This window comes from Thamnophis elegans, chromosome 5 (genome assembly GCF_009769535.1).
Source record: "Thamnophis elegans isolate rThaEle1 chromosome 5, rThaEle1.pri, whole genome shotgun sequence".
Classification (NCBI taxonomy): Eukaryota; Metazoa; Chordata; class Lepidosauria; order Squamata; family Colubridae; genus Thamnophis; species Thamnophis elegans.
Window position 1 is genome coordinate 90,299,685 of NC_045545.1, and position 26,130 is coordinate 90,325,814.

A 26,130-nucleotide genomic window follows, 5' to 3' on the forward strand; every position below is an offset into this window, starting at 1 on the left:
TTAGAAGAAGATACACATTTGACTTTCCGTTGGATTAGAAAGCATGCAAATTATTTGCCTTGGGCTGGAAAATGGAGAACCAGCTCTAATGCTACTGTTCTCACCAAGGCTTCCCAAGAGCATGAAGCAAACTCCTTGTCCCCACAAAAAAACTTTTTTATTAAGTTACTGTGACTTCTGCTGATTCACATCCAACAAAGTCTTTCAAGGAAGGATTTACAGTCACAGACCTTATCTGGCTTGGAGAGCTGACATATCTGCAAAACTTTGCAAGGAGTCTCAGAGAGTCAATGAACCAATTAAGCAAACTAATTGTCTCCTGCAAACTCCACTTCCCTTTTGTTCTTCTTTTATTTCCTCTGGGAGGGGCCATTCATCATCCACCTGTGTCCTTATTCCCAAGTCGACCCCTGTTCTTTAGCTGTTCCCTTCATCTGGCAACTCTACGCATGCGCACACTGGGAACAGGCTCCAGCTGTTCGTCTGCCTCACTGATGTCTGACTCTGAAGGCAGCTGATAACTAGCATTAGACTCTGCCCCCCTCTCTGCCTCCGACATAGAGCCCTCATCAGAGCCTTCCCCAGACTCCAGGACTGGCCATTGTTCCTCCCCAATCTCCTCCCTATCCGAATCTGCTGCCAGCTCTGCTGGCCGCTGGCGGGCCACACAGCTACTCTATGAACGGGTTAACAGCTGTGTCAGGGTTTCTCAACCTGGGCCATTTTAAAATGGGTGGACTTCAACTCCCAGAATTCCACAGCCAGCAAGTCAACCCATCCTAAAATGGCCCAGGCTGAGAAACACTTAGCTATGCCATATTCCATAGGCATGCTGGTCTTGAGGCATTAATCTCACAGGATTCCATCACGCGATCATAGTGCCAACCTGACTGGTAGATCATCTAGTTCAGGAATGTCAAACCTAAGGCCCACTTAGCAACAGCAATCCCAACCGTCTCCATTGTCATTGTTAACGAAATCCCACAAATTGTTAGGCAAGGACTAACTCAACCCAAGCCATTCCCAGCTCGGTCTGTTGCAGCCCTGAACATTGGTAAGGTTAAGTGACTGTATTGTTAGGAATATAGTATATTCTAACGGTTGGGTTGGCAATATATAAATCATGTAACAATGTTGTATCTGTTTCTTTAAATCATACTGTAAAATGTGATTGGTTGCTGTTTTCCTCAATTGGCCATAAGAGGGAGCCAGAATGACTGTTACCTCTCTGTTTGTTAGATGCTGGGCTGATCTGAGTGTTTTTGGAAGCTGGCTGTTAGAAAGTGCCGTGAGCTATTGTAAGTTTTGCAACTGTTAGCAAACTTTGAGTTCTGAACTGATTATATGATACTGGACTATGTTATTTGGATTATCCCTTAACTGAAAGACATTGATGACTGACTGTCTTAACTGTATATGACTTGAACTGTTTGATGGGCTCTGATACCTCTATTTCCACGAAAATGAAAGCCATTTAAACTGCATTGTCTCTGTATGCTGGTTTGTGTGCTCTCCAACACAACTCTCACAACACTTCTCTGAATGTACTCGCTCTCCCAACGGGGAGCTTACCTAACATGTATCCTCTTCAATCTCCCATCTACCTGTCTACTCATCTCTGTCCTTTTGGCCATACCATCTTGACCCTTACCTCGTTTTCGTGGCTGAAAAGCGGTGATCTTGCCCAGTACCGTGGTGCTCCCTGAATTGATGTATCTCAAGATGACATGAAAGAGGTAGAGCTTTCCTTCTCGTACATGGATTGTAACTTTCACTTTGTTCTGCAAAGGTAAGAAACAGTCACGCACATCATCACTGCAAGTCCGTCCTGAGTCTGCTTCCTGCTCTGCCTCTCTATCTCTCGGGCTTTTCTAGTCTCCCTCCCCTTCTCAATTCTCTAGAAGGAGGGATCAAAAGGCCTGGTTTGGAAGGGAAGGGAGACGGACAGAAATGACGTTTCGCAGGAGAAACACAACATCTGGCTCAGTGGAGATGGGAAGACATTAGTCTAGAAGTGAAAAACAGCACTTACAGTTGCCATACATATTAAACTTTCTTTCCTGAAGGACTGAGACCCTCCCTTTGGCAGGCCCCTGGTTGGTGGTGAAGAAGACGAGGCAGAAGAGATCAGGGGACTTCACACTACCTTGGGCTGGTGGGAGAGAAAGGGGAGAGAAGCAGAGCACACCTTAAGTCACCTCCACCGTCACCTGCCACCAGCCAACCAGATGAAGCAAAGCGCTCCCAGGATCCTATGCCCCAAGGAAGCATGCCAAAGCAGTGAGACAGAATTAAGGCAGCCCCGTTCAGTTCTTAGGATAAATACTGCATCCAGTTTTGGTGGCCACAATATAAAAAAGATTCTAGAAAGACTGCAGAGAAGAGCAACAAAGCTGACTAGGGCAGTGTTTTTCAACCACTGTGCCGCGGCACACTAGTGTGCCGTGACATAATGTAAGGTGTGCCGTGGGAAAATTACTTTATATATAGTCAATATAGGCACAGAGTTAAATTTTTTAAACATTTTCTAATGGTGGTGTGCCTCGTGATTTTTTTCATGAAAAAAGTGTGCCTTTGCACAAAAAAGGTTGAAAAACACTGGACTAGGGGACTAGAGGCTAAAACTTATAAAGAACGGTTGCTGGAATTGGGTATGTCTAGTTTGAGGAAAAGAAGGACTAGGGGAGACATGATAGCAGTCTTCCAATATCTCAGGGGCTGCCACAAAGAAGAGGAAGTCAAGCTATTCTCCAAAGCACCTGAAGGCAGAAGAAGAAGCAATGGGTGGAAACTAATCAAGGAAAGAAGCAACCTAGAACTAGGGAGAAATTTCTTGGCAGTGAGAATAATTAACCAGTAGAACAGCTTGTCTCCGGAAGTGGTGGGTGCTCCAGCACCGAGAGTTTTTAAGAAAAAGACTGGACAAGCCATTTGTCTGAGCAGGGGGTTTGCAAAAGAAATAAAGAATTCAAGGATGCAAGCAATCTTCCAGCAGATGAAAAGCAACCAAAGCTGCAATGGAAAGTGAAGGATTTCCTTTGCTTTGAGGAACAGGGAGATGTTATAAACAAAGTGCAGGGAAAGAGGATGTAGGGGTGAACAGCCCCTTAGGAGATCTGTTTGGGTTCTCTTTCTAAAATAAACCCTGTTGATTCCTGGCACACTTCCTTCCTAGGCACGGTCTCCTAAGGGGATTTATCCTCCTGTCCTTGTCCTAACTCTAAGAGATTATCGTGAAATGGGATAACTTAGTGCAGCCAACTTCTCTCCATGGAACAACTCGTTGCAGCACAATTCAACAATTCAGTTTAAAGTATTTAAAGTAATTAAAATCCCGCCATTTCTTTGATATAGGTACTTACCACCATTATGGTGGTAATTACTTTAAAGGAATTTATTTAAATTTAAATAAATTGAATTTCTCTAAATAAATCTAAATGGTTTAAATTGAATTTAAATAATTGATAAAGTTAATTACCAAGTTAAAGTAATTAAAACCCCTATTAGTGTAACTCTTGTCCTGCAGTGAGTTGTGGCTGCGGCAAGTTCAAAGAAAGATAATTTAAGGTAAATTACTTTAACTTGGCGTGGCCAATTCGCCACGGCCAAACTTGCAGCGGGAGAAATCTCCGTGGCCAATTCGCTGGGGCCCAATTTAGCAATTCAATGTAATTATTTAAAGTAATTTTAAAAATATTTTAATTTTTGTCATTCACATTCCATTTTGTCCCTCCTCTTGCATCCTTTCTTTAATGAGTCTATGTTGTGGGCCGCCAGCAGAACTGGCAGCAGAGTCGGACAGCGAGGAGGTCGGGGAGGAACATGGGCCAGTCCTGGAGGCTGGGGAGGGCTCGGATGAGGGCTCTGCGTTGGAGGCAGAGATGGGGCCAAGGCCAGCTGGCAGTTCTCAGCTGCTTTCAGAACTAGACAGCAGTGAGGCAAAGGAACAGCTTTCCAGGGTGCACATGTACAGAGTTACTAGAAGAAAAGAGCAGCTAAGAAATCAGGGTCAACTTGGGAGTAAGGCCACAGCTGGACGGTGAATGGCCCCTCCCATAAGAAATAAAAGAGGAGCAAAAGAGGAGTGGACTTTTGCAGGAAATAATTTGTTTGTTCATTCATTCGTTTCAGGAGTGTGAAGATCTGTCCGTGAATCTCAGAGACTCTGTGCCCAGTCTTTCCTTGCACCGCACTGCGTTTGGAAAATATTTACATGGCAGCTTTCCAAGCTAGGTAAGGTCTGTGGTCATAAATTCACCTTTGAAAGACTGTGTCAGGCCTGCATTTATATTCCTTTTAGAATTTTGGCCTGCCACACTTTCTCTTATTTCATTATGCTGTTTCTTTAAGTATAGTCAATGGGAGGGGGGATTAGAAGGTGTAGGATTTTGGAATGTATTGTTTTTCATTCTTTGCTAGAAGTCAAGGTCATCCTTTGTCTCCACACCAGTACACCTGACCGGAAGAAGCTGGGCATGGACGCCAGCGTGGAAGAAGGAGATTGGACCATGTGATGGATTGTGGGTATGGGGACAAGATCATGAACTTTTAACTGGGTGGGATTCTGATGTAAGTTCCAGAGTTGGGATCCCACAGCTATGTGCCAACATGCCTGCTTTATTAAATTGGAACTTTAAGCAGTTTTGCCTTCAATTCTGATTTGATTCTACATGGTATTTGGAACGCTGACAGACTGCTTGCCAGGCCTTTGCTGAATGTGAATGAAAGGAATTCATTTAATAAAAGGGGTTTTGTCGGGACCAGGAATCTGCTTCATGCTTTCAGGAGTGTGAAGATCTGTCCGTGAATCTCAGAGACTCTGTGCCCAGTCTTTCCTTGCACCGCACTGCGTTTGGAAAATATTTACATGGCAGCTTAGGAGCCAAGGTGGCGCAGTGGTTAAATGCAGCACTGCAGGCTACTGCTAGATCAGCAGGTCAGCGGTTCAAATCTCACCGGCTCAGGGTTGACTCAGCCTTCCATCCTTCCGAGGTGGGTAAAATGAGGACCCAGATTGTTGAGGGCAATATGCTGACTCTCTGTAAACCGCTTAGAGAGGCCTGAAAGGCCTATGAAGCGGTATATAAGTCTACTGCTATTGCTATTGCTATTGCTATTTTTGGGAAAGCCTAGATCAGAACAGGCTATTCCGCCATTTTTTTTTCCATATTAGTGTAACTCTTGTCCTGTCCTGCAATGTTGGCCATGGTGAGTGGTTCCACAGAGAATTGGTCACGCCGAGTTGGCCGTACTGAGTTGTCCTAGATCCTCCCCAGAAAGCAACAATAAGAATCAACTATCTACTTTGGGCTCAGTTTGCCTTGAGGTTTTGGAGAGATTTTGAAAGTCACATCAAATACAGCTAGTGCTCAGCTTGAGACCACAGCTGAATCCAACATTTCTGCTGTTAAGCGAGACAGTTGAATTTTGCTCCATTTTATGACCTTTCTTGACATGGTAGTTAAGCAAATCATCGCAGTTGTTAAGTGAGTAAGATGGTTGCTAAGTGAATCTTGTCTTCCCCATTGACTTCGCTTATCAGAAATTTGCAATAGGGGACCACATGACCCCGGGACATTGCAACCGTCATAAATTTGAGTCCGTTGCCAAGAGACTGAATTTTAATTGCAGGACCATGGGGATGCTGCAAGGGTCACAAGCGTGAACAATGATCATCGGTAACTTTTTTCACCGACGCTGTAACTTCAAAAAGTCACGAAGTGAACCGTTGTAAGTCGAGGACTACCTGTGTTTTAAGTGTTCAGCAAATAAAGCACTTCTGTAGGAGAGCCATGAAAATCCGACATAAATTACTTTAAATCATTTTCTTTCATTGACAGCACATGTGGTGTTAGAGATGTTGACTTTTACCCTTTGGGTTATATACAGGTAGTCCTCAACTTACAACAGTTCATTTAGTGACCGTTCAAACTTACAACGGCACTGAAAAATGGGACTGAGGACCGTTTGTCACAGCTACGAATGTTGCCGCCTCCCCATAATCACCTGATCAAAATTCAGCCTCTTGGCAACAGGTTCATAGTTATGACCGTTGCTGTGTCCCGCGGGTCATGTGATCCGATTTTGCGACTTTCTCACAAGTAATGTCAGTGGAGGAAGCCAGGTTCAGTCTAACAACTGACTGGGTTACTAACTTATCAACTGCGGTGATTTGCTTAACAACCATGGCAAACAGAGGTGGTATTCTACCGTTTAAACCAGTTCGCCCGAACCGGTAGCGGAAATTGTGGGTGGCCCCTCCCACTCGCCCCGGCTCTACGGCATCCCATTTAGGCCCCTTTTGCACCAAAAGCACATGCGTGGAAGGCTGGGCCTGTGCTCACATTTGCGAACCGGTAGGGAAGATAAATCAATAGCACCCCTGGTGGCAAAGGAAAGTCATAAAATGGAGCCAAACTCCCTTAACAAATGTTTCACTTAACCACAGAAATGTTGGGGCTCAATTGTGGTCGTAAGTCGAGGAATACCTGTAGGGAAGGGCTTTGCATATCTCAAATCTTAATGGTTGGAAACTGTCCTTCATGTCCACCTGAGTACCTGGATGGGAGACATTTGCGCATATCCTCGCCAGCTGAAATTCTCAAATTCCAGAGGACTGTAGCCAAAGCGAACCGGCCTTCCATTCAGGGTGGTTCCCTCTTCCAGCTCGTATTTCAGGTGGTGAAGGTCGGGGATATAATAGCCTTGGGCAGGACTGCAGATAAAAATGAAGGAATATATTAAACAACACACTTCCTTTCTGTATTACAAAGCAGACAAATGCCATATGCTTAAAAACAGTTCAATCATTGCCATTCCCCCCCCTCAGAATACCCCCAAATCAGGGGTGGGCTTCAAAAATTTCAGCAACAGGTTCTCTGCCCGGTTGCTGGGTGGGTGTGGCCATGGTGGGTGTGGCCTAGTCGGCCTCCTGTACCAGACTGGGGGTGGCGGCCGTTTTCGCATTCCCGTGCTCCGGAGGCTTTCCTAAAGCCTCTGGGAGGGGGAAAACTGCTTCCCCTGGGCTCCGGAGGCCGGAAACAGGCCCGCTTTGGGAGGTTCGTTTCCCCCCTCCCCGAGCCTCCATGAGGACCTTGCACTTATCTCGCATCAAAACAGGCTGAGTGGAGATTCCTGGGAGGCGCAGGGAGGGGTGGAGCGCGGTGGGCGGGGCCAACCAGGGGTTTTGGGAGGTTTTACGAACCGGCCATAACGTTAGCTACGGGCTCTCCCGAACCCAGGAAAACCCATAGGAGCTCACCCTGCCCCAAATCTACATTTAGTCTTTGAAATTCAACCATTTAGTGACCGTTCAAAGTTACAACGGCACTGAAATAAATGTGATTTAGGACCATTTTTCACAATTACGATCTTTCCAGTATCCCCATGGTCACATAATCAGAATTCAGATGCTTGGCAACTGACTCATATTTATGACAGTTACAGTAACCCAGAGCCATGTGATCCCCTTTTGCGACCTTCTGACCAGCAAAGTCAATGGGGAAGCCAGATTCACTTAACAACGCTGTTACTAACTTAACAACTGCAGGGATTTAGTTAACAATGGTGGCAAGAAAGGTTGTAAAATGGAGCAAAACACATTTAGCAGATGACTCGCTTAGCAACATAAATCTGGGGGGGTCAATTGTGGTCATAAATCGAGGACTATCTATATTTGCATTCTTATCAAGAAAATATTAAAATGAAAACAGTAACAAAAATGCAGTACAGGTAGTCCTTAACTTACAACAGTTCATTTAGGGACTCCTCGAAGTTATAATGGCATGGGAAAAAATGTCATGTCCCTTTTTCACACTTTACGACCACTACAATAGTCCTGTGCTCATGTGAACTGACTCATATTTACGATGGTTGCAATGTCCCAGGGTCACGAGATCATCAATCATCTGACAAGCAACGTCAATGGGGAAACCAGATTTACTTAACAACCATGTGACTGACTCAACAACTACAGTAATTCACTGTGGTAAGAAAGGTTGTAAAATGGGGCATAACTCACTTAACAAATGTCTCAGCTACAGAAATTTTGGGCTCAATTGTGGTCGTAAGTTGAGGACTACCTGTATTTAAGAACTTTTCATTCTCCTCGTCTTTACGACTGTATTCCCAGTGGCTCATTCATGCTATCACACATATATAAAATAGTAAAATAAAAATAAAATAATAATGGAACTCGATACTCAAAAGAGTTAGAAATCTACCAGCCCGGGATGCCCTACTATAGATCCATTGGAACGTCTTCTTACTCAGAACACGCAGGTCCCCCAATATTGTTTCTGCACTGACAAGATCCCGTCGTCTCCTCGCACAAAGGACCAACGGATCCCCCGATGTCACAATGGCATCCTGCAAGAAGACATACACAATTTACCTTCTACTGTTGACAGTTGGTCCCAAGTAGCAAACCACAACATGTGGCTCGAAAAGGAATGGAAGCAGTTTGGACATCTATTTTTATTCCGTTACTAGCCGATAATCCAGCATTGCTTGGGTATTTATTTATAGGGGGAAAATGTCCGGACCAAACATAATTTCTAATGTTGGATTTTCCCCCTTCCTAGAGGGAGACCTCCTATGGAGTATTGTGAAGCCATTACCATGGCAACTCCACTGCTCTACACAGTAGAAGCCATTTTACAGCAGTACAGTAGAAGCCATTTTAAGGCACAACAGGCTGTATCTTAACAGAATACCTCCCCCCCGGGGGGGGTTTAGGGGTGTCTTACCCCCCACAGTATTTGTTTTCAGACAGTAAGTCATCTGTGTACCAAGTTTGGATGAAATTGCTTGAGGCTTTCCAGAGTTATGCTATAACATACATATACACAGCTGTTTTTATATCTATAGATATCAACGTTCACGTTGACTTCCAGCCGGGTTGGGAATTGTTTCTATTACTGTCCAGTTTTAAACTACACCGGATACTCTGTTTGTTATCCCTTGCTGACTTATAAAGTTTTCCAGCTGTGCTTGTAGATTAGCCATTTCACACCATCCAAGGACACAACCTAGATATCTAATCAGAAGAAACAGGAAGGGATTTTTCCTCTTATGGTACTCGGGAGGTTTTTATGCCAGTTTGGTCTGTTGCTTAAGGCACCAGGCTAGAAACTGGGAGACCATGAGTTCTAGTCCTGCTTTAGGCATGAAAGCCATCTGGTGACTTTGGGCTAATCACTAAGAGTCTGGGAGTTCTAGTCCTATTATAGGCATGAAAGCTGGCTGGGTGACTTTGGGCAATCACTAAGAGACTGGGAGTTCTAGTCCTGCTTTAGGCATGGAAGCCAGCTGGGTGTCCTTGGGCCATTACCTCTCTCTGAGGCCAACCCATCTCACAGCCTTGTTGCTGTGGAGAAAAAAGGAGGAGGAAGGTGTGTTCACCACCTTCAGTTATTTATAAAAATAATAAACGTGGGATATAAATTGAATGGACGAATGAATGAATAAATGAACGAACAATAAGTCACCCTGGGACTCTGCACAGCCGTCATCCGTAATAAGTTCTTCTGCGATGTATGGATCATGGGTTCTACACATCAATTTCAAACCAATTTCATTGTATTTATTTTGTACAATGACAATAAAGACTATACTACCATGTTTTTAATACCGGAATCGGACAACTCACCATGGCCAACTCGCCGTGGCCAACCCACGAGACAACTCGCCATAGCCACCTCACCGCGGGATAATTCCACACGGGATAACTCTACGTGATAACTGTTATCTGCCCCTGTTTCTCCAACATTATTTCCCCATGTTTGTGGGGGGAAATGAAAATAATGATGAAGAAACCCATCTTAAAACTGGACGCTTGAGATCAGGCAGTTTAAATTCTTCCTTTCCAACTCTAGGATTCTATGAGTCTCCTCAGTTCTGGCTGATGAACCTACAGCTTATTGTCTTCTTCCAATTACTGATTTAAAAACATGTATAAAAGATATAAATGATATAAAGACGTACCTTTACAGCCAAAGTAATTACCGCTCTCCAGATTGAAGTATCCCTCTCGGCAAGCAGAACACTTTTGGCCGCAAATGTTCGGCTTGCAGAAACAGTGACCATTACCCTAATAGACAGAAAGATTGATTGACTGACTGATTGATTGATTACGGCCTATGACCACACCACATTTTAAAGATGGAAAAAAGCAAGACAAAAATGATGGAAATAAGATCTATTTGTATCAAAAATAAAATTGTATCATATTCAGGTGCGCATAAGTAAGCCACAGGAAAGGTGTCAGCGATCTATTTTTTCATGGTGAAAGAATCCAGGACAAGAAACAATGGATCGAAGTTGCAAGTTGCTTAGATTTCATTTAAATATAAAGGTAACCTTCCTAATAACAATACCTACTGAGGCTGTGGATTTTTCATCGCTGAAATCTGTAGAGATTCTCGGTCATCCAGGTCGTGGTTGCCCCAAAGGTGCTTTTTCAGGAGGCAATTGGACTTTCTTTTTTTCTTCTTTTGAAGACGTTTGGCTTCTCATCCAAGAAGCTTCTTCAGCTCTGACAGGATAGTGAGGAATGGGAAGATTTATATTGCTTGTGGACAACTGATAACCTGTCAGAGCTTGGATGAGAAGCTAAAAGTCTTCAAAAGAAAAAAGAAGGAAGTCCAGTTGCCTCCTGAAAAAGCACCTTTGGGACAACCCTGACCTGGATGACTGAGAATCTCTACAGACTTTTAGCTATGCAATTCGGGATGGATTCCCTTTGAATGGTGTGGGAGTAGGAATGGATTTCCAGAGAAAAAAATTGCAGACTACCTAAAGCAGGAGCACCACTCGGTTGACCCTGAGGACACAGGTAAACCTCCAAGTGCTTCAATGGCCCTCTAAAAAGATGCAAATGTCTAGCTGTCTGCAAGGAATATAATTCCTCCCATTCCCCACTATCCTGTCTGATCTGGAGAAGCTTATTAGATGAGAAGCGAAACGTCTTCAAAAGAAAAAAAAACAAGAAGTTGCCTCCTTTGGGACATCTCTGAAGGTTTTTAAGATGATGAGACAGCCGGATCTCATGGATGGCTTAACTCGTATTTCTACACATTGCAGACAACTGGATAGATAATCTCAGGGAGTGTTGGAAAGGAAGCTCATGTGACTGCGGTAGCAACAGCGACGTGGCAGTGCTGTAGTGATCACAACTTTCCAAAATGTTATTCTCACGGGAATAATAGGTCCCTGCATTCTATAAGTTAGCCCATTTGAAGTCCTTAGTTTCAATAAATCTTGCCTTATGATGCACCGGTTTGTCCAATGGAAAGTTACAAACAGACGCAAATTTCAACAATATATAGATGATTGCATGAAATTAACTCAGAAAAGTTACTTGTCACCATTTCTTAATTTGCTTGGCTACAAGGTGGGGACAAAAATAAACCCACTGTGCAGACCATTAGAAAGACCGGACCTGGAGTAACTTTTCCCAATCTCCTATTGGCAGCTTTTCCCAACCTCCCCATTGTGTTGCACTACTAATCCCATCATTCCCCATCAGCGCACCAAAGAGCAGAGTGAAAGTGGAAGGGCATCAAGATGAGGAAGGCTAGAATAAGATCTACTCCAAAACCTACCTGTTGGCATTCAGCAACGCCTGCCATTGTTCCTATGGTATTGCATTGGCAGCCTGAAGGAAAACACAAAAGAACAACTGGAGAGCCTGTTTATTGGAGAAGCCATAGTAACATTTCTTACAATACATGGATTAAGCCATGACCCATAATGTTAAATTCATCTTCTTTTAACGATCCCCAAATCACTTGCAGGGTGAAGTCTGGGCAATTGAATGCAGCTAGCAGAGTGCTTAATGGCCAGATGCCTTTCCTGTTGCCAATGAGGAGTTTTGTTCAGCAGATATATTCTCATTGTGCCCAGAGAGAGAAATATCTGCCTCTACCTAGGATCGAACTCACAGCCTCCTGATTGTGAGGCAAGAGCTCCACCTCTAGGCCACTGCACCACTCCTACCCATAATGTTAAATTGTCACATTCCCACGGCCAAATGTTCACAATTCAGACGCTTGGCAATTGATTCATCTTTACGACGGTCGCAGTGTCCAGGATCATGTGATCCACTTTTGCGACCTTCGGACTAGCCAAGTCAATGGGGAAGCCAGATTCACTTAACCATTGTGTTACGAACTTAACAACTGCAGTGATTCACTTAACAGCTGTGGCAAGAAAGGTCATAAAATGGGGCAAAACTCACTTTACATGCGTCTCGCTTAGCAACACAAACATTGGATTCAATTGTGGTCATAAGTTGAGTAGTACCTGTAATCCTTTCATCCCTCCTCCCCCACACCATCCAGTCAGAACTGAAGAAGCTTCTTGGAGGAGAAGCGAAATGTCTTCCTCAAGGAAAAAAAACGAAAGTCCAGTTGCCTTTTTGAAAAAGCACCTTTGGGACAACCATGAGCTGGATGACTGAGAATCTCCAAAGAGCCTTGATGGTAAATTCACTTGTCAGAAGATGGGAGCAAAGAGGCCTGTTCTCCTGGACTTAATCCACACCAACAAGGGATATTTCTTACTTGTGCATCCAAATGGATTCTCTGGAGTCAGGTTCCAGTAAAGAGGTTTGCATTTATCACAAGCTTCACCTTCCACGTAGGCCCGGCATTCACAGGATCCCTGAGGAACAAATAGGTAAAAGTGAATGAGGAAGAGGCTCGAATGCCATCTGGAAAATACATCAGATGGAAGAGGGAAATATATATCGTATTTTTCGGAGTATAAGACGCACCAAGGTTTTGAAGAGGCAAATAAAAAAAAAGTTTTTGTGTCCCAAAAACCTCCCAAAATGGTTTTCGCTTTTTGTTGTTGTTGTTGTTAAAAGGCATGAATAGCCTTTAGGAGGCTTGTGGGGTGCTCCTGGGAGATTTGGGGGGGGGGGGGCAAAAATGAGCAAAAAACGGCCTGTTTTTCATCAAACAAATTGCATGCACAGCCTTTAGGAGGCTTATAGAGTGCTCCTGGGGGCTGGGGCGGGGGGCAAAATCGAGCAAAAAAGTGGTCCGTTTTTTGCTCATTTCTGCCCTCCCCAGCCCCCAGGAGCTCTCTGAAAGCTCCTAAAGGCTATGCACGGCCATTTTGGTGAAGGGGCGGGGTTTCAGGAGGCAAAAAATGTTGTATTCAGTGTATAAGATGCCCCCAGATTTTTTGAGGGAAAAAGGTGTATCTTATACTCCGAAAAACACAGTAAATAGAATAACGGAAGGAGGGAAGAGAGAGAGGAAGAGAGGGAAGAGAAGAGAGGAAAGAAGAAAAGGTAAAGGAGAGAAAGAGAGGGAGGGGTAGTAAGGGTAGGAGAGCAGGAAGGGGAGGACAAGGGGAGAAATAAGGGAGAGGAAGGGGAAGAAGAAAAGAGAAAGGACAGGAGGAAAGAAGAAAGTAGAGAAGAGGGGAGGGTAGGAGAAAAGGACAGGGAAGAAGTAAGGGTTGGTGTAAAACAAGATGGATGTACGGGATGGCAGGAAAGCAATCTCAAACTATTAAATCTTTAGGGGAGGAATGGAATTACAAATGTTAAAAGATAATATATAATAGTAATATCTATGAGAATGTATATTTGTGAATGTATGTATGAGAACAAAAATAAAACGTTTTCCCCCCCCAAAAAACGTGAATGAGAAAAAGGTTTAGAGATTTGAAAGGAGAATGTGGGGAACGGAAGGATTTTTATTCCTTGCCATGGAGCTGCTCATCTGCGTCCAAGGACGCAAGGAATATAAATCCTTCCATTCCCCACTATCCTGATCAGAGCTGAAGAAGCTTCTCGGATCAGAAGCGAAACCTCTTCAAAAGAAAAAACAAAAAAGTCCAGTTGCCTCCTGAAAAAGCTCAGTTTGGGGCTCCAAATGGACTCTACCATTAAATGCAAGTTGTATGTTTGTGTGTTTCTTAAACAAATTTATATGGCTGCCCAACTCACAGGTGACCCTGTGCAGTGCTGTACAACATTCAAAGTCCACAACATAAGGATCATAATCCCTGCCCCTTTGTGGCAACAGAAATACAGTCGAATCAACTGGATCAGCTCCATCTCCAATTGTGGCCTCCAGGTCTGCTAACAAAACCTCATCTTCAGGACTTGTCAAAAAACGCAATAGGGTAGGGGGCCAATCATACATTCAGGGGAATGATGTTCCATAGGGAAGGGGCCACCACTGAGAAGCCCCTTTTCTCAGGACCCAGCTGATATACATCCTTCATAGATGGGACCTGCAACATACTGTATTTTTCGGACTATACGACTCACCGGTGTATAAGACGAACCAAGATTTCGAAGAGTTAAGTAAGAAAAAAAAAGTTTTGTCCTCCCTGGGCCCCAGGAGCACTCTGCATGCTTCAGCACGGCTGGGGGAAAGGCAAAAACGCCCCCGGTTTTTGCAAAAAAATGGGCGAAAAACAGGGGCATTTTTGCCTTCCCCGAGCCCTGCTGAAGCCTTCATAGTGCTTCTGGGGGCTGGGGGAAGGCAAAAACCCCTCCACTTTTGTGAAAAACGGCCCGTTTTTTGCAAAAATGGAATGCGGGGAGAGGGGGGCAGGGCTTCGAGAGGCCAAAAATGACTATATTCGGCATATAAGACGCAACAACATTTCAACACTCTTTTAGGAAGGAAAAAGGTGTGTCTTATGCTCAGAAAAATACGGTACCCTGCTTTCTTGTCCTGGGGGGCAAGTGGATTTAATGGAAAACAGGTGGTTTTTCAAACAACCTGGTCCCAACCAATGTATCAAACAAGCTGTTAACCAGCATCTTGAATTGAATTCTAATGTTATATATATGGATCTCCTGCATGGATTGCCCCTGTATCTGTAACAGGGCAGATGGGTAGGGAGCTAACCACCAGATTGCAAGAACACAAGTGAGCGGTCAGACGAGGAGTCCCGAAATCATTGGTAGTTTAGAGCAGTGGTCCCCAACCCCCGGTCCGCGGACCGGTGCCGGGCCGTGGAGTACCTGGCACCGGGCCGCGCAGCGGCCGGGGGCCATGATCCCTGCTGCCTCTTCACCCACACGTGCAGCCTGAGATCAACCCCGGGACTCGAACCCGAGAGCCGCCTCTCCGGTCCAAACCCCACTCCCACCCCGGCCGCCCGCCCGGCCGCCTTGGTAGCCCGGGGAGACGGAGCGCGTTCGGTTCGCCACTACCTGGGGGCGCCGTCCCCATGACGTCACCGCAGAGTCCTCGCCTCCTTCCCTGGCGAGGCTTTCTCCCCGCCAGCCAATCAGAGGCCAGTCCCCGGGCAAGCGGGGACAAGTTGCTGGCCGGTCAAAGCAGAAGCGGGAGATTGGAGGGAGGGGAGAGAGAGAGAGAGAGAGAGAGAGAGCGCTGGGCGGGTGGCAGCGCGTTCCACAGCGGACTAGGCGCGCCGCGGGCTGCCAACCCCCCCCACACACACACGTACACACACTGCCTCTCTGGCAATTGGCTGCCCAGGAAGGGAGCGGGGAGCTTTCACAGATAGGAACGTGATGGGGTTTGTTTTCTTCCCCCACTCCTGAGCCCCCCTTTTTTTTTTGCTTGCCTTCTGGGGTCTCCGCCGTGGAGCAGCCGAGGTCAGATGGGGAGGTGGAGAGAGAGAGAGAGAGAGAGAGATGGGCGGGTGGCAGCTGTCTGTGAAACATCTTCCCCTCCCCACCTCCTGGGCAGCCAATTGCCAGAGAGGCACGGTGGGGGTGGTGGGGGTGAAAGGAAATAAAAAGAGAAGTTGCCCTTTCATTTTGCAATCTCTCTCTACGACCTTGTTTCATTCTCTTCCCTTTTGTTTCGTCCTCATTTCTCAATCTCAGCAACTTTAACACTTTTGGACTTCAACTCCCCAAATTGCCCAGCCAGCTAGAATAGATAGATAGATGGTGGATAGGTGATTGATAGATAGAGAGGGATGGATGGATGGATAAATAGATAAATAGATAGATAGATGATAGATAGATAGAGGATATATACACATACACGCATACACACATACATACACAGAGAGAGACAGAGACAGAGACAGAGACAGACATGGATGGATAGATATCACAGAAGTGAGTACACCCCCTCACATTTTATCAATATTTAAGTATATCTTGCAGCAGTTTAGACATTAATGGCTGGGGGCCATGATCGCTGCAGAACAACGCCCCCCCACCCCTGCGCGCGCTCAGCGGGCCACGGTAAAATTATCAAAGGCTGACTGGTCCGCGGCGATAAAAAGGTTGGGGACCACTGGTTTAGAGAATCAGCGGAAGGACGAGGCAGGAGCCAGGACTGGAGATCGCAGAAGAGTTTATTAACAGGTCAGAACTATTTACAGGCGATTCAGCACCTTCCCTGCTTGACAGCTATTTATATGGAGCTGTCAAGCAGGAAAAGCCAATAAGCGCGCCCCTAGGAGCCTGCGCTTAGTCAAGCCGCGCCTTAGGCAATCAGGGCGCGGCTTGGCTAGTTGCTAGCCGCTAGGTCATAAGTCGAGGACTTTCTGAGTCCTCAACAGGTAGCCTCTCATTGCAATGAACAAGGGCATGCATCAGGGTGAAATGCTACCGGTTCGGCCTAGTTCGCCCAAACTAGTAGTAAAAAAATTCTTTAAAAAGTTTTTTAAAAAAAGTTTCAACATCAGCTGATCGTTGGAACTTCTTTTTTACTACCAATCAGCTATGCGGCAATCAGCTGTGTCCGATTGTCTGTGAGGTTCCTGCTTGTTGCAGGGGCCATTTTGTGTGAAGTCCAGCTGCTTTTATATTGTGTGTGAGTCAGTTGTGCAGCAACGCCCACCTGGTTACATGAACACCAAGCCATGCCCACAGAACCGGTAAGGAAAATTTTTGAATTTCACCACTGACATGCGTTCAATTTTACAGCTACTAAGATTGTTGGCCGAGCAGGTACAAAGATAGCCAGGAAAATGATTGGAACCTGGGAAATGGGCCCCTTTTCAGTCAACAGGAATGCTGATTTATCATCAGCTTATCAGATATTTAAGGAGCTGAAGTCTTGGCAGCACAAAAGAAACAACAGCCAACGACCTAATAGCTGGACATCAGCATACCAGTCAACCAATAGGTAGCCATACCCAACCAGACACCACATAAAGACGACACACAGAATAGCCCAAAGCACACATTATGTTAGAGAGAAGTTCCCTGAGGACCTTCTTGGAAGACTAAATCTCTGGTCCTGGTGACTGACCTAGATTGGATCCTCCATTTTGAACTGTACCTGTTTGGCAGCCATTTTGTAGCTCCCATAAGAGAGGGAAACCATCTTAAGTTCACTTTGCATTCAGCCCTCAGAGCATGCAATTTAATAACGTATGAATAAGCAAGTATCCACGCTCAGTTCAGTATTCACAAGACATACCTCAGGTAGAGAATGATCTTCATGTACAAGCCCTGCAGGGTTACAAGATCCCACTGAAACAAATAAACACAGATCAGAGAAGACATTAAGAAAAAGAAAGAAAGCACCCGTTCACACACTGTTCCTAGAAAGGTACATGAGCTATTTATTGCCAAGGACTTGGCAGAATAACTAAGAGTTTACATTAGCTGCCAAGAAGAAAACTGGTTTCAAGGATAAAAAAATATCACATCAAACTAATGCAAAAAGCAAAAAAATAATTATGTGCCAAAAATATTGAACAAAGCGCTCAGCAACCAAAGCGGGGATTTTATGTGGTTTTTAATTTCAGCAATATAGAACAGTGTTTCTCAATCTTGGCAGCCAGAGGTTGAGTGAACTTCAACTTCCAGAATTCCCCTGCCAGCATGCCAGCTTGAAAATGTGTGGACTTCAACTCCCAGAATTCCCCAACTAGCCTTCACTAACATGTTAATGTGTGGACTTCAACTCCCAGAATTCCCCAGCCAGCATGTCAGCTTGAAGGTGTGTGTGGACTTCAACTCCCAGAATTTCCCTGCCAGCATGCCTGCTGGGGAATTCTGGGAGTTGAAGTCCACATATCTTCAAGCTGCCATATTGCAAAACACCACCAAAGTCTATGAATAAATCCATTTTAAAACAAGGTTAGCAACATGGCCTGGTACAGTAATAGCTATTCTAATAGCCCAACATTTAGATTAACCCTGAATCTTGAAACAAGATTTAACCCTGGCAATGTGAAATATATGGAGCGTTGTGATCACCTTGACAGTCTGGGAATCCATAGGCCCCGGAAATGCAGGCATCACAGCGCAGTCCAGTTACTCTTGGACGGCAAGTACATTGACCAGTTTCTTGATTGCAGGTGTCATAAAGAGAGCCTTCTATGGAGCAGAGACAAGCTGGGGAAAAATGCAGAAACATCATTTATGCAGTCTAGAGGGGATGCAATCAATTAATCCCATCAATAACATTTTGCAAGCAATTGCAAAATGCATACGAATGAACTTCAAAGACCTTTATCTATCACTGAATTTATTTTGATCCTGTAAAAAAAAATAGCAAAGTATTCATACCATAGCAATAGCCCTTCGACTTATATACCGCTTCATAGTGATTTTCAGCCCTTTCTAAGTGGCTTGCAGAGTCAGCCTCTTGCCCCCAACAATCTGGGTCTTCATTTTTACTGACTTCAGAAGGATGGAAGGCTGAATCAACCTTGAGCCAGTCAGGATCGAACTCCTGACTGTGGGCAGAATTAGCCTGCAATACTGTATTCTAACCACTGTGCCACCACGGCTCTTATTATCCTGAAGTTTCTTCAATGAAAAAACATATGCCGCTTACAGATGTCCTCAACTTACAACCATTCATTTAGTGACTGTTCGAAATTACAGTGGCACTGAAAAAAAATGTCCGATGACCATTTTTCACACGACTGTGCATCCTCATGGTCAATCCCAGTGGTGGGTTTCAAATTTTTTTTAGAACCTCTTCTGTAGGTGTGGCCTGCTTTGTGGGAGTGGCTTGCTGGCCATGTAACCGAGTGGGAGTGGCTTGGCAGTCATGTGACTGGGTGGGCGCGGCCAACTTGTAAAATGTGGTGAAACTCACTTAACAACGCTCTTGCTTAGCAACCAAAATGTTGGCTTAGAAACTCTGGCATTTGAAGCACGTCTTACAGCTGTCAAGTTACAAGATCCTTGCACCCCTAACCCTTTAGGAAAAAAACCCAGGGATGTTCAAACTTGACAGCTTTAAGACTTGTGGACTTCAACTCCCAGAATTCCTCCTCCAGTCATGTTGGCTCAGAAACTCTGGCATTGAAGTGTGCAAGTCTTAAAGCTGTCAAATTACAAGACCCTTGCACCCCAAATCTTTTAGGGAAAAAAACCCAGGGGTATTCAAACTTGACAGCTTTAAGACTTTAAGGTTTAGATAGGACTCTTAGAGGCGGGCGGGGTGATTGGTGAGTCAGCCAATCAGTGAGAGGTGGGCGGGGCAAGCGTGATGCGGACGGGCAGGGGTAGGGAGCTGGAACCGGTTCTAAATGGCACGGTGGATTTGTGGAACCTCTTCTATAGAACAGGTTAGAACTGGCAGGAACCCACCCCTGGTCCATCCCCATGGAATCAAAATTTGGATGTTTGGCCTGTATTTATGATGCAGTGGTGGGTTTCAGCTCCCATTGCAACCGTACACCGCATGCGCACCCAGCAGCTACAATGCTCCAGCTGCTCGGTGGAGCATTGCACAGGCGCCGTACACTGCGCCCGCGTGTGCAGACAGCCCGTTTCCTTCAAATACAGGTAAGGAACGAGGGTGGGCATGCGGGCCCTCCAAAGCACCATTCCGGTACGGTGGCTGCTGCTTCCGGCACTCACCGGTACATGTGTACCGGGGCATACCACCTGCAACCCACCACTATTATGATGGTTATAGTGTCTCGAGGTCATGTGACTACATTTTGTGACATTATCTTAAATTATCTTCTCTTTAAGAGTGTAGTATACTGACAGCAACAAGAATAACATATGCCCAGAATTGGAAATTAGACAGCATACTCTCTGAAAATACGATAATTTGAAAAATAATGGACTGCGCGGAAATGGTTAAATTAACTCTTAAACTGCAAGATAAAGAAGATAAAGAACACTATACAGTATGGGATATATGGTATCAGTGGTTAGAGTATAGAAATAACGAATGATAGTAGGATATTTGTTATATAGGTTATAGGAATTATAAATGTAAAGAGGAAATTACAAATGTAAATCGAACGGAAAATATGTAAGATGATAAAGAAAATGGGATATACCGATATCTTAGGAAAGGGAAGAAATGGATGTGGAATTTGGTTTTTATGATTCGTTTTGTAAAAAGTTTAATAAAAATTATTTATTAAAAAAAGGGTGTGGTAGAGAGATGGCAAACTTTTTCTTATGGCCTGCCAAAATTGGGCGTGTGTCCACTCAATCCCACCCCTTCCCCCCGTGCATGTGCATGCAACCCCTCCCCAGGCTCTAGAGGCTTTCCTAAAGCCTGGGGAGGACGAAAACGGTCTCCCCCGGCCTCCCGGATGTCCTCCGGAAGCCGGAAACATATCATTTCTGAACTTCCGGTTGGTCTGTCGGGGCCGTTTTTGCAGCCTCCCCAGACTTCAGGAAAGTCTCTGGAGGCTGTGGAGGGTGAAAAACGGCCCCAACGAGCCAACTGGACCATTCCCAAACTTCTTATAGCATTTCAGACAGGTGGCTGTCCAGTCTCTTCTTAAAAATGATGGAACACCTACAACTTTTGAAGGAAGCTGTTCCACAGGTTACTATTCCTTTACTGTTAGGAAGTTTCTCCTTAGTTCTAGGTTGCTTTTCTCCTTCATTAGTTTCCATCCATTGCGTCTTGCCTTGACTTCTGGCTTTGGAAAATAAGTTGACCCTCCTCTTCTTTGTGGCAGCTCCTCAAATACTAGAACATCCTAGTCCTTTTTTTCTCTAGATTGGCCATACCTAATTCCTGCAACTCTTCTTCATTGTGTTTGTTTCCAGGCCTTTAATTATCTTAGTTGCTCTTCATAGCGCTTTCCCCCAAGTCTCAACAAAACAAGGATTAAAGTAAATTTTCCTGCCTAGGCAGGGGGTTGGACTGGAAGACCTCCAAGGTCCCTTCCAACTCTGCTATTGTATTGTATAATCAGGAAAAATATAACCTACTGAAAGCTTAAGTGTAGCAGTGCAGAACCTTGCAATATGGAACAATGATGTATTCTCTACATCAGAGAATGCAGGCTGAGACTGACAAGAACCTCACCTGTGCAAGAAGGAAAGCCATAGAAGCCTGGGGCACAGTGGGTGCACCTTTGACCGACATAATTTGAATGGCAGTTGCATTGACCAATGGAGTTGCAATTGCTGTCCACCGAGCCCCGAAGGTCACATGAACAAGCTGCAAAAGGAAGGCACATAAATACATGTTGGGAAGGCAAATCAAATAATAATGCACATGTTTTGTATTACGTCTCTAGTTCAGGGGTATCCGACTCAAGGCCTAGGAGACAGATCTGGTCTGCGGGGTGCTTAGATCTGGCCTGCGGGACCACCCTGGAAACATCAAAGGACCAGCCCACGGTGCCTCTGCCAGCAAAAATGGGACTCGGTTCGGGAGCGGCCTGCGATGGCCTCCTGCAGCTCTCTTGTTGTAATATAGTTCCTTGTGTAGGTATGGGTCACCCATGGCCCAGTTCATATTAGGGCTTGCAGAGTCACGCTGAATCACACAGGAGAAAACAAACTCCTAGAACGCCATAACATCCTGATAGGGCATAACATAACATTCTGAGATGTGCCCTACCATTGACGTCCAGGATTTGACCATATATAGACTGAGCAGTAGATTAGAAATTGTACTTTTACAGGCTGTTTTTACTCATATGCTATTGCTCCTCCTGCCTTTGTCCTATCTCAATAAAAGGGGCTCTCAGACCCCAATCTGGGTCGCTCCATTCCGAGAAAGGTTGTCTCCTGTCTTTTCTCAACATTGGACGTTACACTCTCTGCCAGCAGGAAGCTCTGTTTTTGCTGGTAGAGGGCTGCAGGAGGCCGTCACAGCTGTAAACAGAGCCCATGCGGGCCGTGCGTGGCCTCCCTGAGCTCTGTTTTCACTGATAAAGGGCTGCAGGAAGCCGTTGCGGCTGAAAATGGAGGCCAGGTGGGTTGTTCACTCCCCCCCACCCGCTTCGATTTTGCTGGCAGAGGGTTGCAGGAGGCTTCCGCGGTCAAAAATGAAGCCTTGATGAGTGATGTCAAACTGGACACACCAGGGGTGGGTTCCTTCCAGTTCTAACCTCTTCTGTAGAAGAGATTCCACAAATCTACAGTGCTGTTTAGAACCAGTTCCCGCTCCCTCTCCCCGCCCATCCGCCCATCATCAAGATGAAGAGCGAGAGGAGGAATTCTGGGAGTTGAAGTCCACAAGTCTTAAAGCTGTCAAGTTTGAACACCCCTGGAGTTTTTTTTTTCTAAAAGGTTAGGGGTACAAGGGTCTCGTAACTTGACAGCTTTAAGACTTGCGTGCTTCAAATGCCAGAGTTTCTGAGCCAACATTTTGGTTACTAAGCAAGAGCATTAAGTGGGTTTCACCACATTTTACAAGTTGGCCATTCCTACCCGGTCACATGGCTGGCAAGCCACTCCCACAAAGCAGGCCACACCTACAGAAGAGGTTCTAAAGAATTTTGAAACCCACCACTGGGCCACACCCATCCTGGCCATGCCTACCCCAGCCAAGCCCAAGGTCAAACACAACCCTGATGCGGCCCTCAATGAAATCAAGTTTGACACCCTGCTCTAGAGTAAACCAGGCAATGTAACAAAACTAAGGAGAGTCATCTACTGAAGTATGGAGCACATGGGATGGTTTTGGACCAATCAGTTTCTCTCAGCCTATCCTACTTCACAAAGAATTTGTTATGGGACACACTGGTAAGTTTCCCTGTAAGCAGGAGGTGGGGATAATATAGTTAGCCTTCGATTTATGACCAAAACTGAGCACCAAATTTCTAAGCCAGACTGTTGTTAGGTGATTTTTGCCTCATTTTACAACAAGTTGTTAAGTGAATCGCTGCAATGGTTCAGTTGCAACACAGCTGCTGTGAATCTGGTTTCCCTGTTGACTTTGCTTGTCAGAAGGTCGCAAAAGGTGATCCCGTCACCCTGAGACATTGCAACAGTCATAAATATATGCCGGTTGCCAAGGGTCCAAATTACAATTATGTGACCAGAGCGATGCTGTGACAGTTGTAAGTGCAAAGACTGGTTGGAAGTAATTTTTTTCGGCACTGTTGTAACTTCAAACGGTCACTAAAAGAAGTGGTCATAAAACGAGGACTTCCCATAATGGATGGTTTCTATGAATCCTTTCTCATACTGATATATCACCTTGGCAGTGAGGGTAGGAATGATATCCAAAACTGCACTGATCACAATGAAGTCCACCGTATTCAGGTCTGCAGTGGCATTTTCCAGAAGCATCACAGCCATCAGGCAAGGTCCCAATAGCACTGCAACCACAAACTTTAACAGGAAAAAAAAGAGTTTAGGTTTTAAACCTCATGACCTTAAGTCTTGCAGCCTGTTGGCCTCCGGCTCTTCCAGCAACCAAATCAGAGGAGTGGTATTCAGCCAGTTCTCTCCAGTTCGGGTGTCAGAATCTACATGAACTGGCAAAGACATGGTAACAAGATCAGCCAATGTATAGGCATGGCAACTGGCTCAGCCAATGGGAACTATTTGGTGACTGAGAGCCATGCCAGATGCTCGAGCCTGGGCGTGGCTTACCTCTGTAGCTCTGAGTCTGTGCAAGAGAACCAACCTAGTCTAAGCTCTGAACTCTGAAATGAAAACTGATCTCTTCTTTCTACTAGTTGGAAGATTCTGCTGTTGGTATTGTATATTTATTTTATGTGTCACTATGTATATGAAGAAGTTAATGAATCCTGCTGAATCAGTTATCTGTGTGTGCTTTCTGGATTTGATTTTTGCAGCAAACTCTGACATAGGGTTTCGTGCCTGAGCAAAGGGTTAGACTAGGAGACATCCAAGGTCCCTTCCAACACTGTTACTCCTCCATATTTGACAACTCACGTTGACAGAGTGGGTAGTTGAAATAGCCAGGAACACACGAGTTGCATAAGTAGCCTTGAAATCCAATTCGGCACAGACATTGTCCAGTTTCATTGTCGCAGCTGCCTTCGTAGAATCCAGGACCCGAGCACTGGCAAGCTGTGAGACGGGAGATTAAACATTTTAAAACCATAATTACAGATGCCTCTACGCAATAGCACTAGCCCTTAGACTTACCGTATTTTTCAGAGTATAAGATGCATCGGAGTATAAAACACACCAAGATTGTAAAGAGGCAAATTTTTTAAAAAAGGTTTTGCATTTCTCTTGCAGACCTCTCAAAAAGGTTTCGAAAAACGGGCCTGTTTTTGTCAAAAAAGGGGGGGGGGGCATGCAGAGCCTTTAGGAGGCTTGTAGAGTGCTCCTGGCAGCCGGGGGGGGGGCAAAAATGAGCAAAAACCGGCCCATTTTTTTGCAAAAACAGGCCCATTTTTTGTCAAAAAAGGGCATGCATCACCTTTAGGAGGCTTATACAGTGCTTCTGGGGGCTGGAGGGAAAACAAGCAACAATGGCTTTTGGGGGCTGCCCATTTTAGCTTCCAGGTTGGTGAACGAAGCCTTCCAGGGCCAAAACAGGACGCGGGGTGATGACACATGTGTCCCCACGCTCTCCATTTTGGCTTCCAGGTTGGTGCAAGTGGCCCAAAATCGTATTGGGGGGGGGGCTCACAAGCCCCCTGCCCATGCCCCATTTTGGGCCTGGAAGGCCTCCTGCACCAACTTGAAAGCCAAAAATGGGTGAGGGGGGTTGCATGCACATACGTGGGGGGGAGTGGCTTGGGGGGCTCATGCACACATTGTATTATGGGCGTGGGCACGCACACACACACTTTCAGCAAGGTTACCCATCACTGGACTAGGATTTACTCACGTTGGCAATTTGGTCCATAGTAGCCAGGTACACACTGATCACACTGCGTCCCTTGGAAGTTTGGTTTACACAAACACAAACCAGTCTCAGCATCTTTCCTGCAGGTGTTGCCTCTTGTTCCAGCCACGTTGCAGTCGCAATCTGGAAAACAGGTACAAGGGTGGAACTATCAGGCAGGTTTTGTACGAAGCTGAGAAGAATCCTGACCTCTAGTGAAATATCAGGATTCTTTCCTGATTCTATATCCTAAAGAAACCGTCACTTTACTAGGTAGCATGAGAATTTCAAAAAGCAGAAATAAAATCAAAAGCTTACTTATTATCTGCCCAGCTGGAAGGACCTGTTCTCCGGTAGCATTGTAAGATAAAACCGAGATCGCTATATGAAGGAAGAGACAACACAAAAATTAATCCTATTTAATGAGAAAGTTGGTTAGTAGTTGAAACACTAGACTAAAATAAATCTCCATAAACCTGGATGGCCCTTGACTTACAATCCTTTCTTTGGTGACTGAAGTTACAATGGCGCTGAAAAAAAAAGACTTATGATCTGTTCTAACCTGACTCCCAAACACAACAAACCCTCTGTAGTTAAATAAATATTCCCTCTATTAGGAGCACCAGCAGCCCTGGCAAAAAGTCCTTCTCTCTCTCATAGCAGTCTAATAGGTCTGTCCGGCAGGGAGATGGATTCCATCCCAAGAATCGGCCCATAGATTTCCACTGCTCTCCTCTCCTCTGTATTCTTAGCATCCGCCCATCAGGCATCGGACCCAACTGTTCATCCCGTTCCTCATCAGCAACCTCTAGACCTGAAGATTGTTGACTCTCCATCTGAGATTCCACCTCTGTCTCTCTCTCTCTCTCTGCCAGCCCCACTCCCTCTTCCCCCTCAGAGCTCTTGGGTTGCCTTGATGCTGGCCCTGACTCCCTCCTCCTCATCTGATTCGGCTGCTGGAGGGGGCCACAAAATGACCCTTTTTCACACTTATGACTGTGGTGACATGATCAAAATGCAGATGCTTGGCAACTGGCTTGTATTTATGACCGTTGCCGTATGCCAAGTCATGCGATCATCTTTTGCGACCTTCTTACAAGCAAAGTCAATGGGGGACCCAAATTTATTTAACAATTGTGGCAAGAAAAGTGGTAAAAAAAGCCAGGCAAAACTCATTTCA

General features: G+C 45.3%; 1 protein-coding gene across 2 annotated transcripts in view; it reads right to left on the reverse strand.

Annotated features, from left to right (window-relative positions):
* LAMA5 (laminin subunit alpha 5) overlaps positions 1–26,130 on the reverse strand; it is a 227,629-nt gene that overhangs the window by 97,439 nt on the left and 104,060 nt on the right. For both annotated transcript variants that reach the window (XM_032217941.1, XM_032217940.1), the window contains exons 11-23: positions 25,269–25,331; positions 24,954–25,094; positions 24,044–24,181; positions 23,339–23,473; positions 21,213–21,347; positions 18,170–18,307; positions 17,385–17,437; positions 12,564–12,663; positions 11,604–11,656; positions 9,985–10,090; positions 8,268–8,367; positions 6,559–6,715; positions 1,652–1,781 (exon numbers count right to left, since the gene is read on the reverse strand). In XM_032217941.1, the coding sequence (XP_032073832.1) occupies positions 1,652–1,781; positions 6,559–6,715; positions 8,268–8,367; positions 9,985–10,090; positions 11,604–11,656; positions 12,564–12,663; positions 17,385–17,437; positions 18,170–18,307; positions 21,213–21,347; positions 23,339–23,473; positions 24,044–24,181; positions 24,954–25,094; positions 25,269–25,331 (1,449 nt within the window). The remainder of the gene's footprint in view (positions 1–1,651; positions 1,782–6,558; positions 6,716–8,267; positions 8,368–9,984; positions 10,091–11,603; positions 11,657–12,563; positions 12,664–17,384; positions 17,438–18,169; positions 18,308–21,212; positions 21,348–23,338; positions 23,474–24,043; positions 24,182–24,953; positions 25,095–25,268; positions 25,332–26,130) is intronic.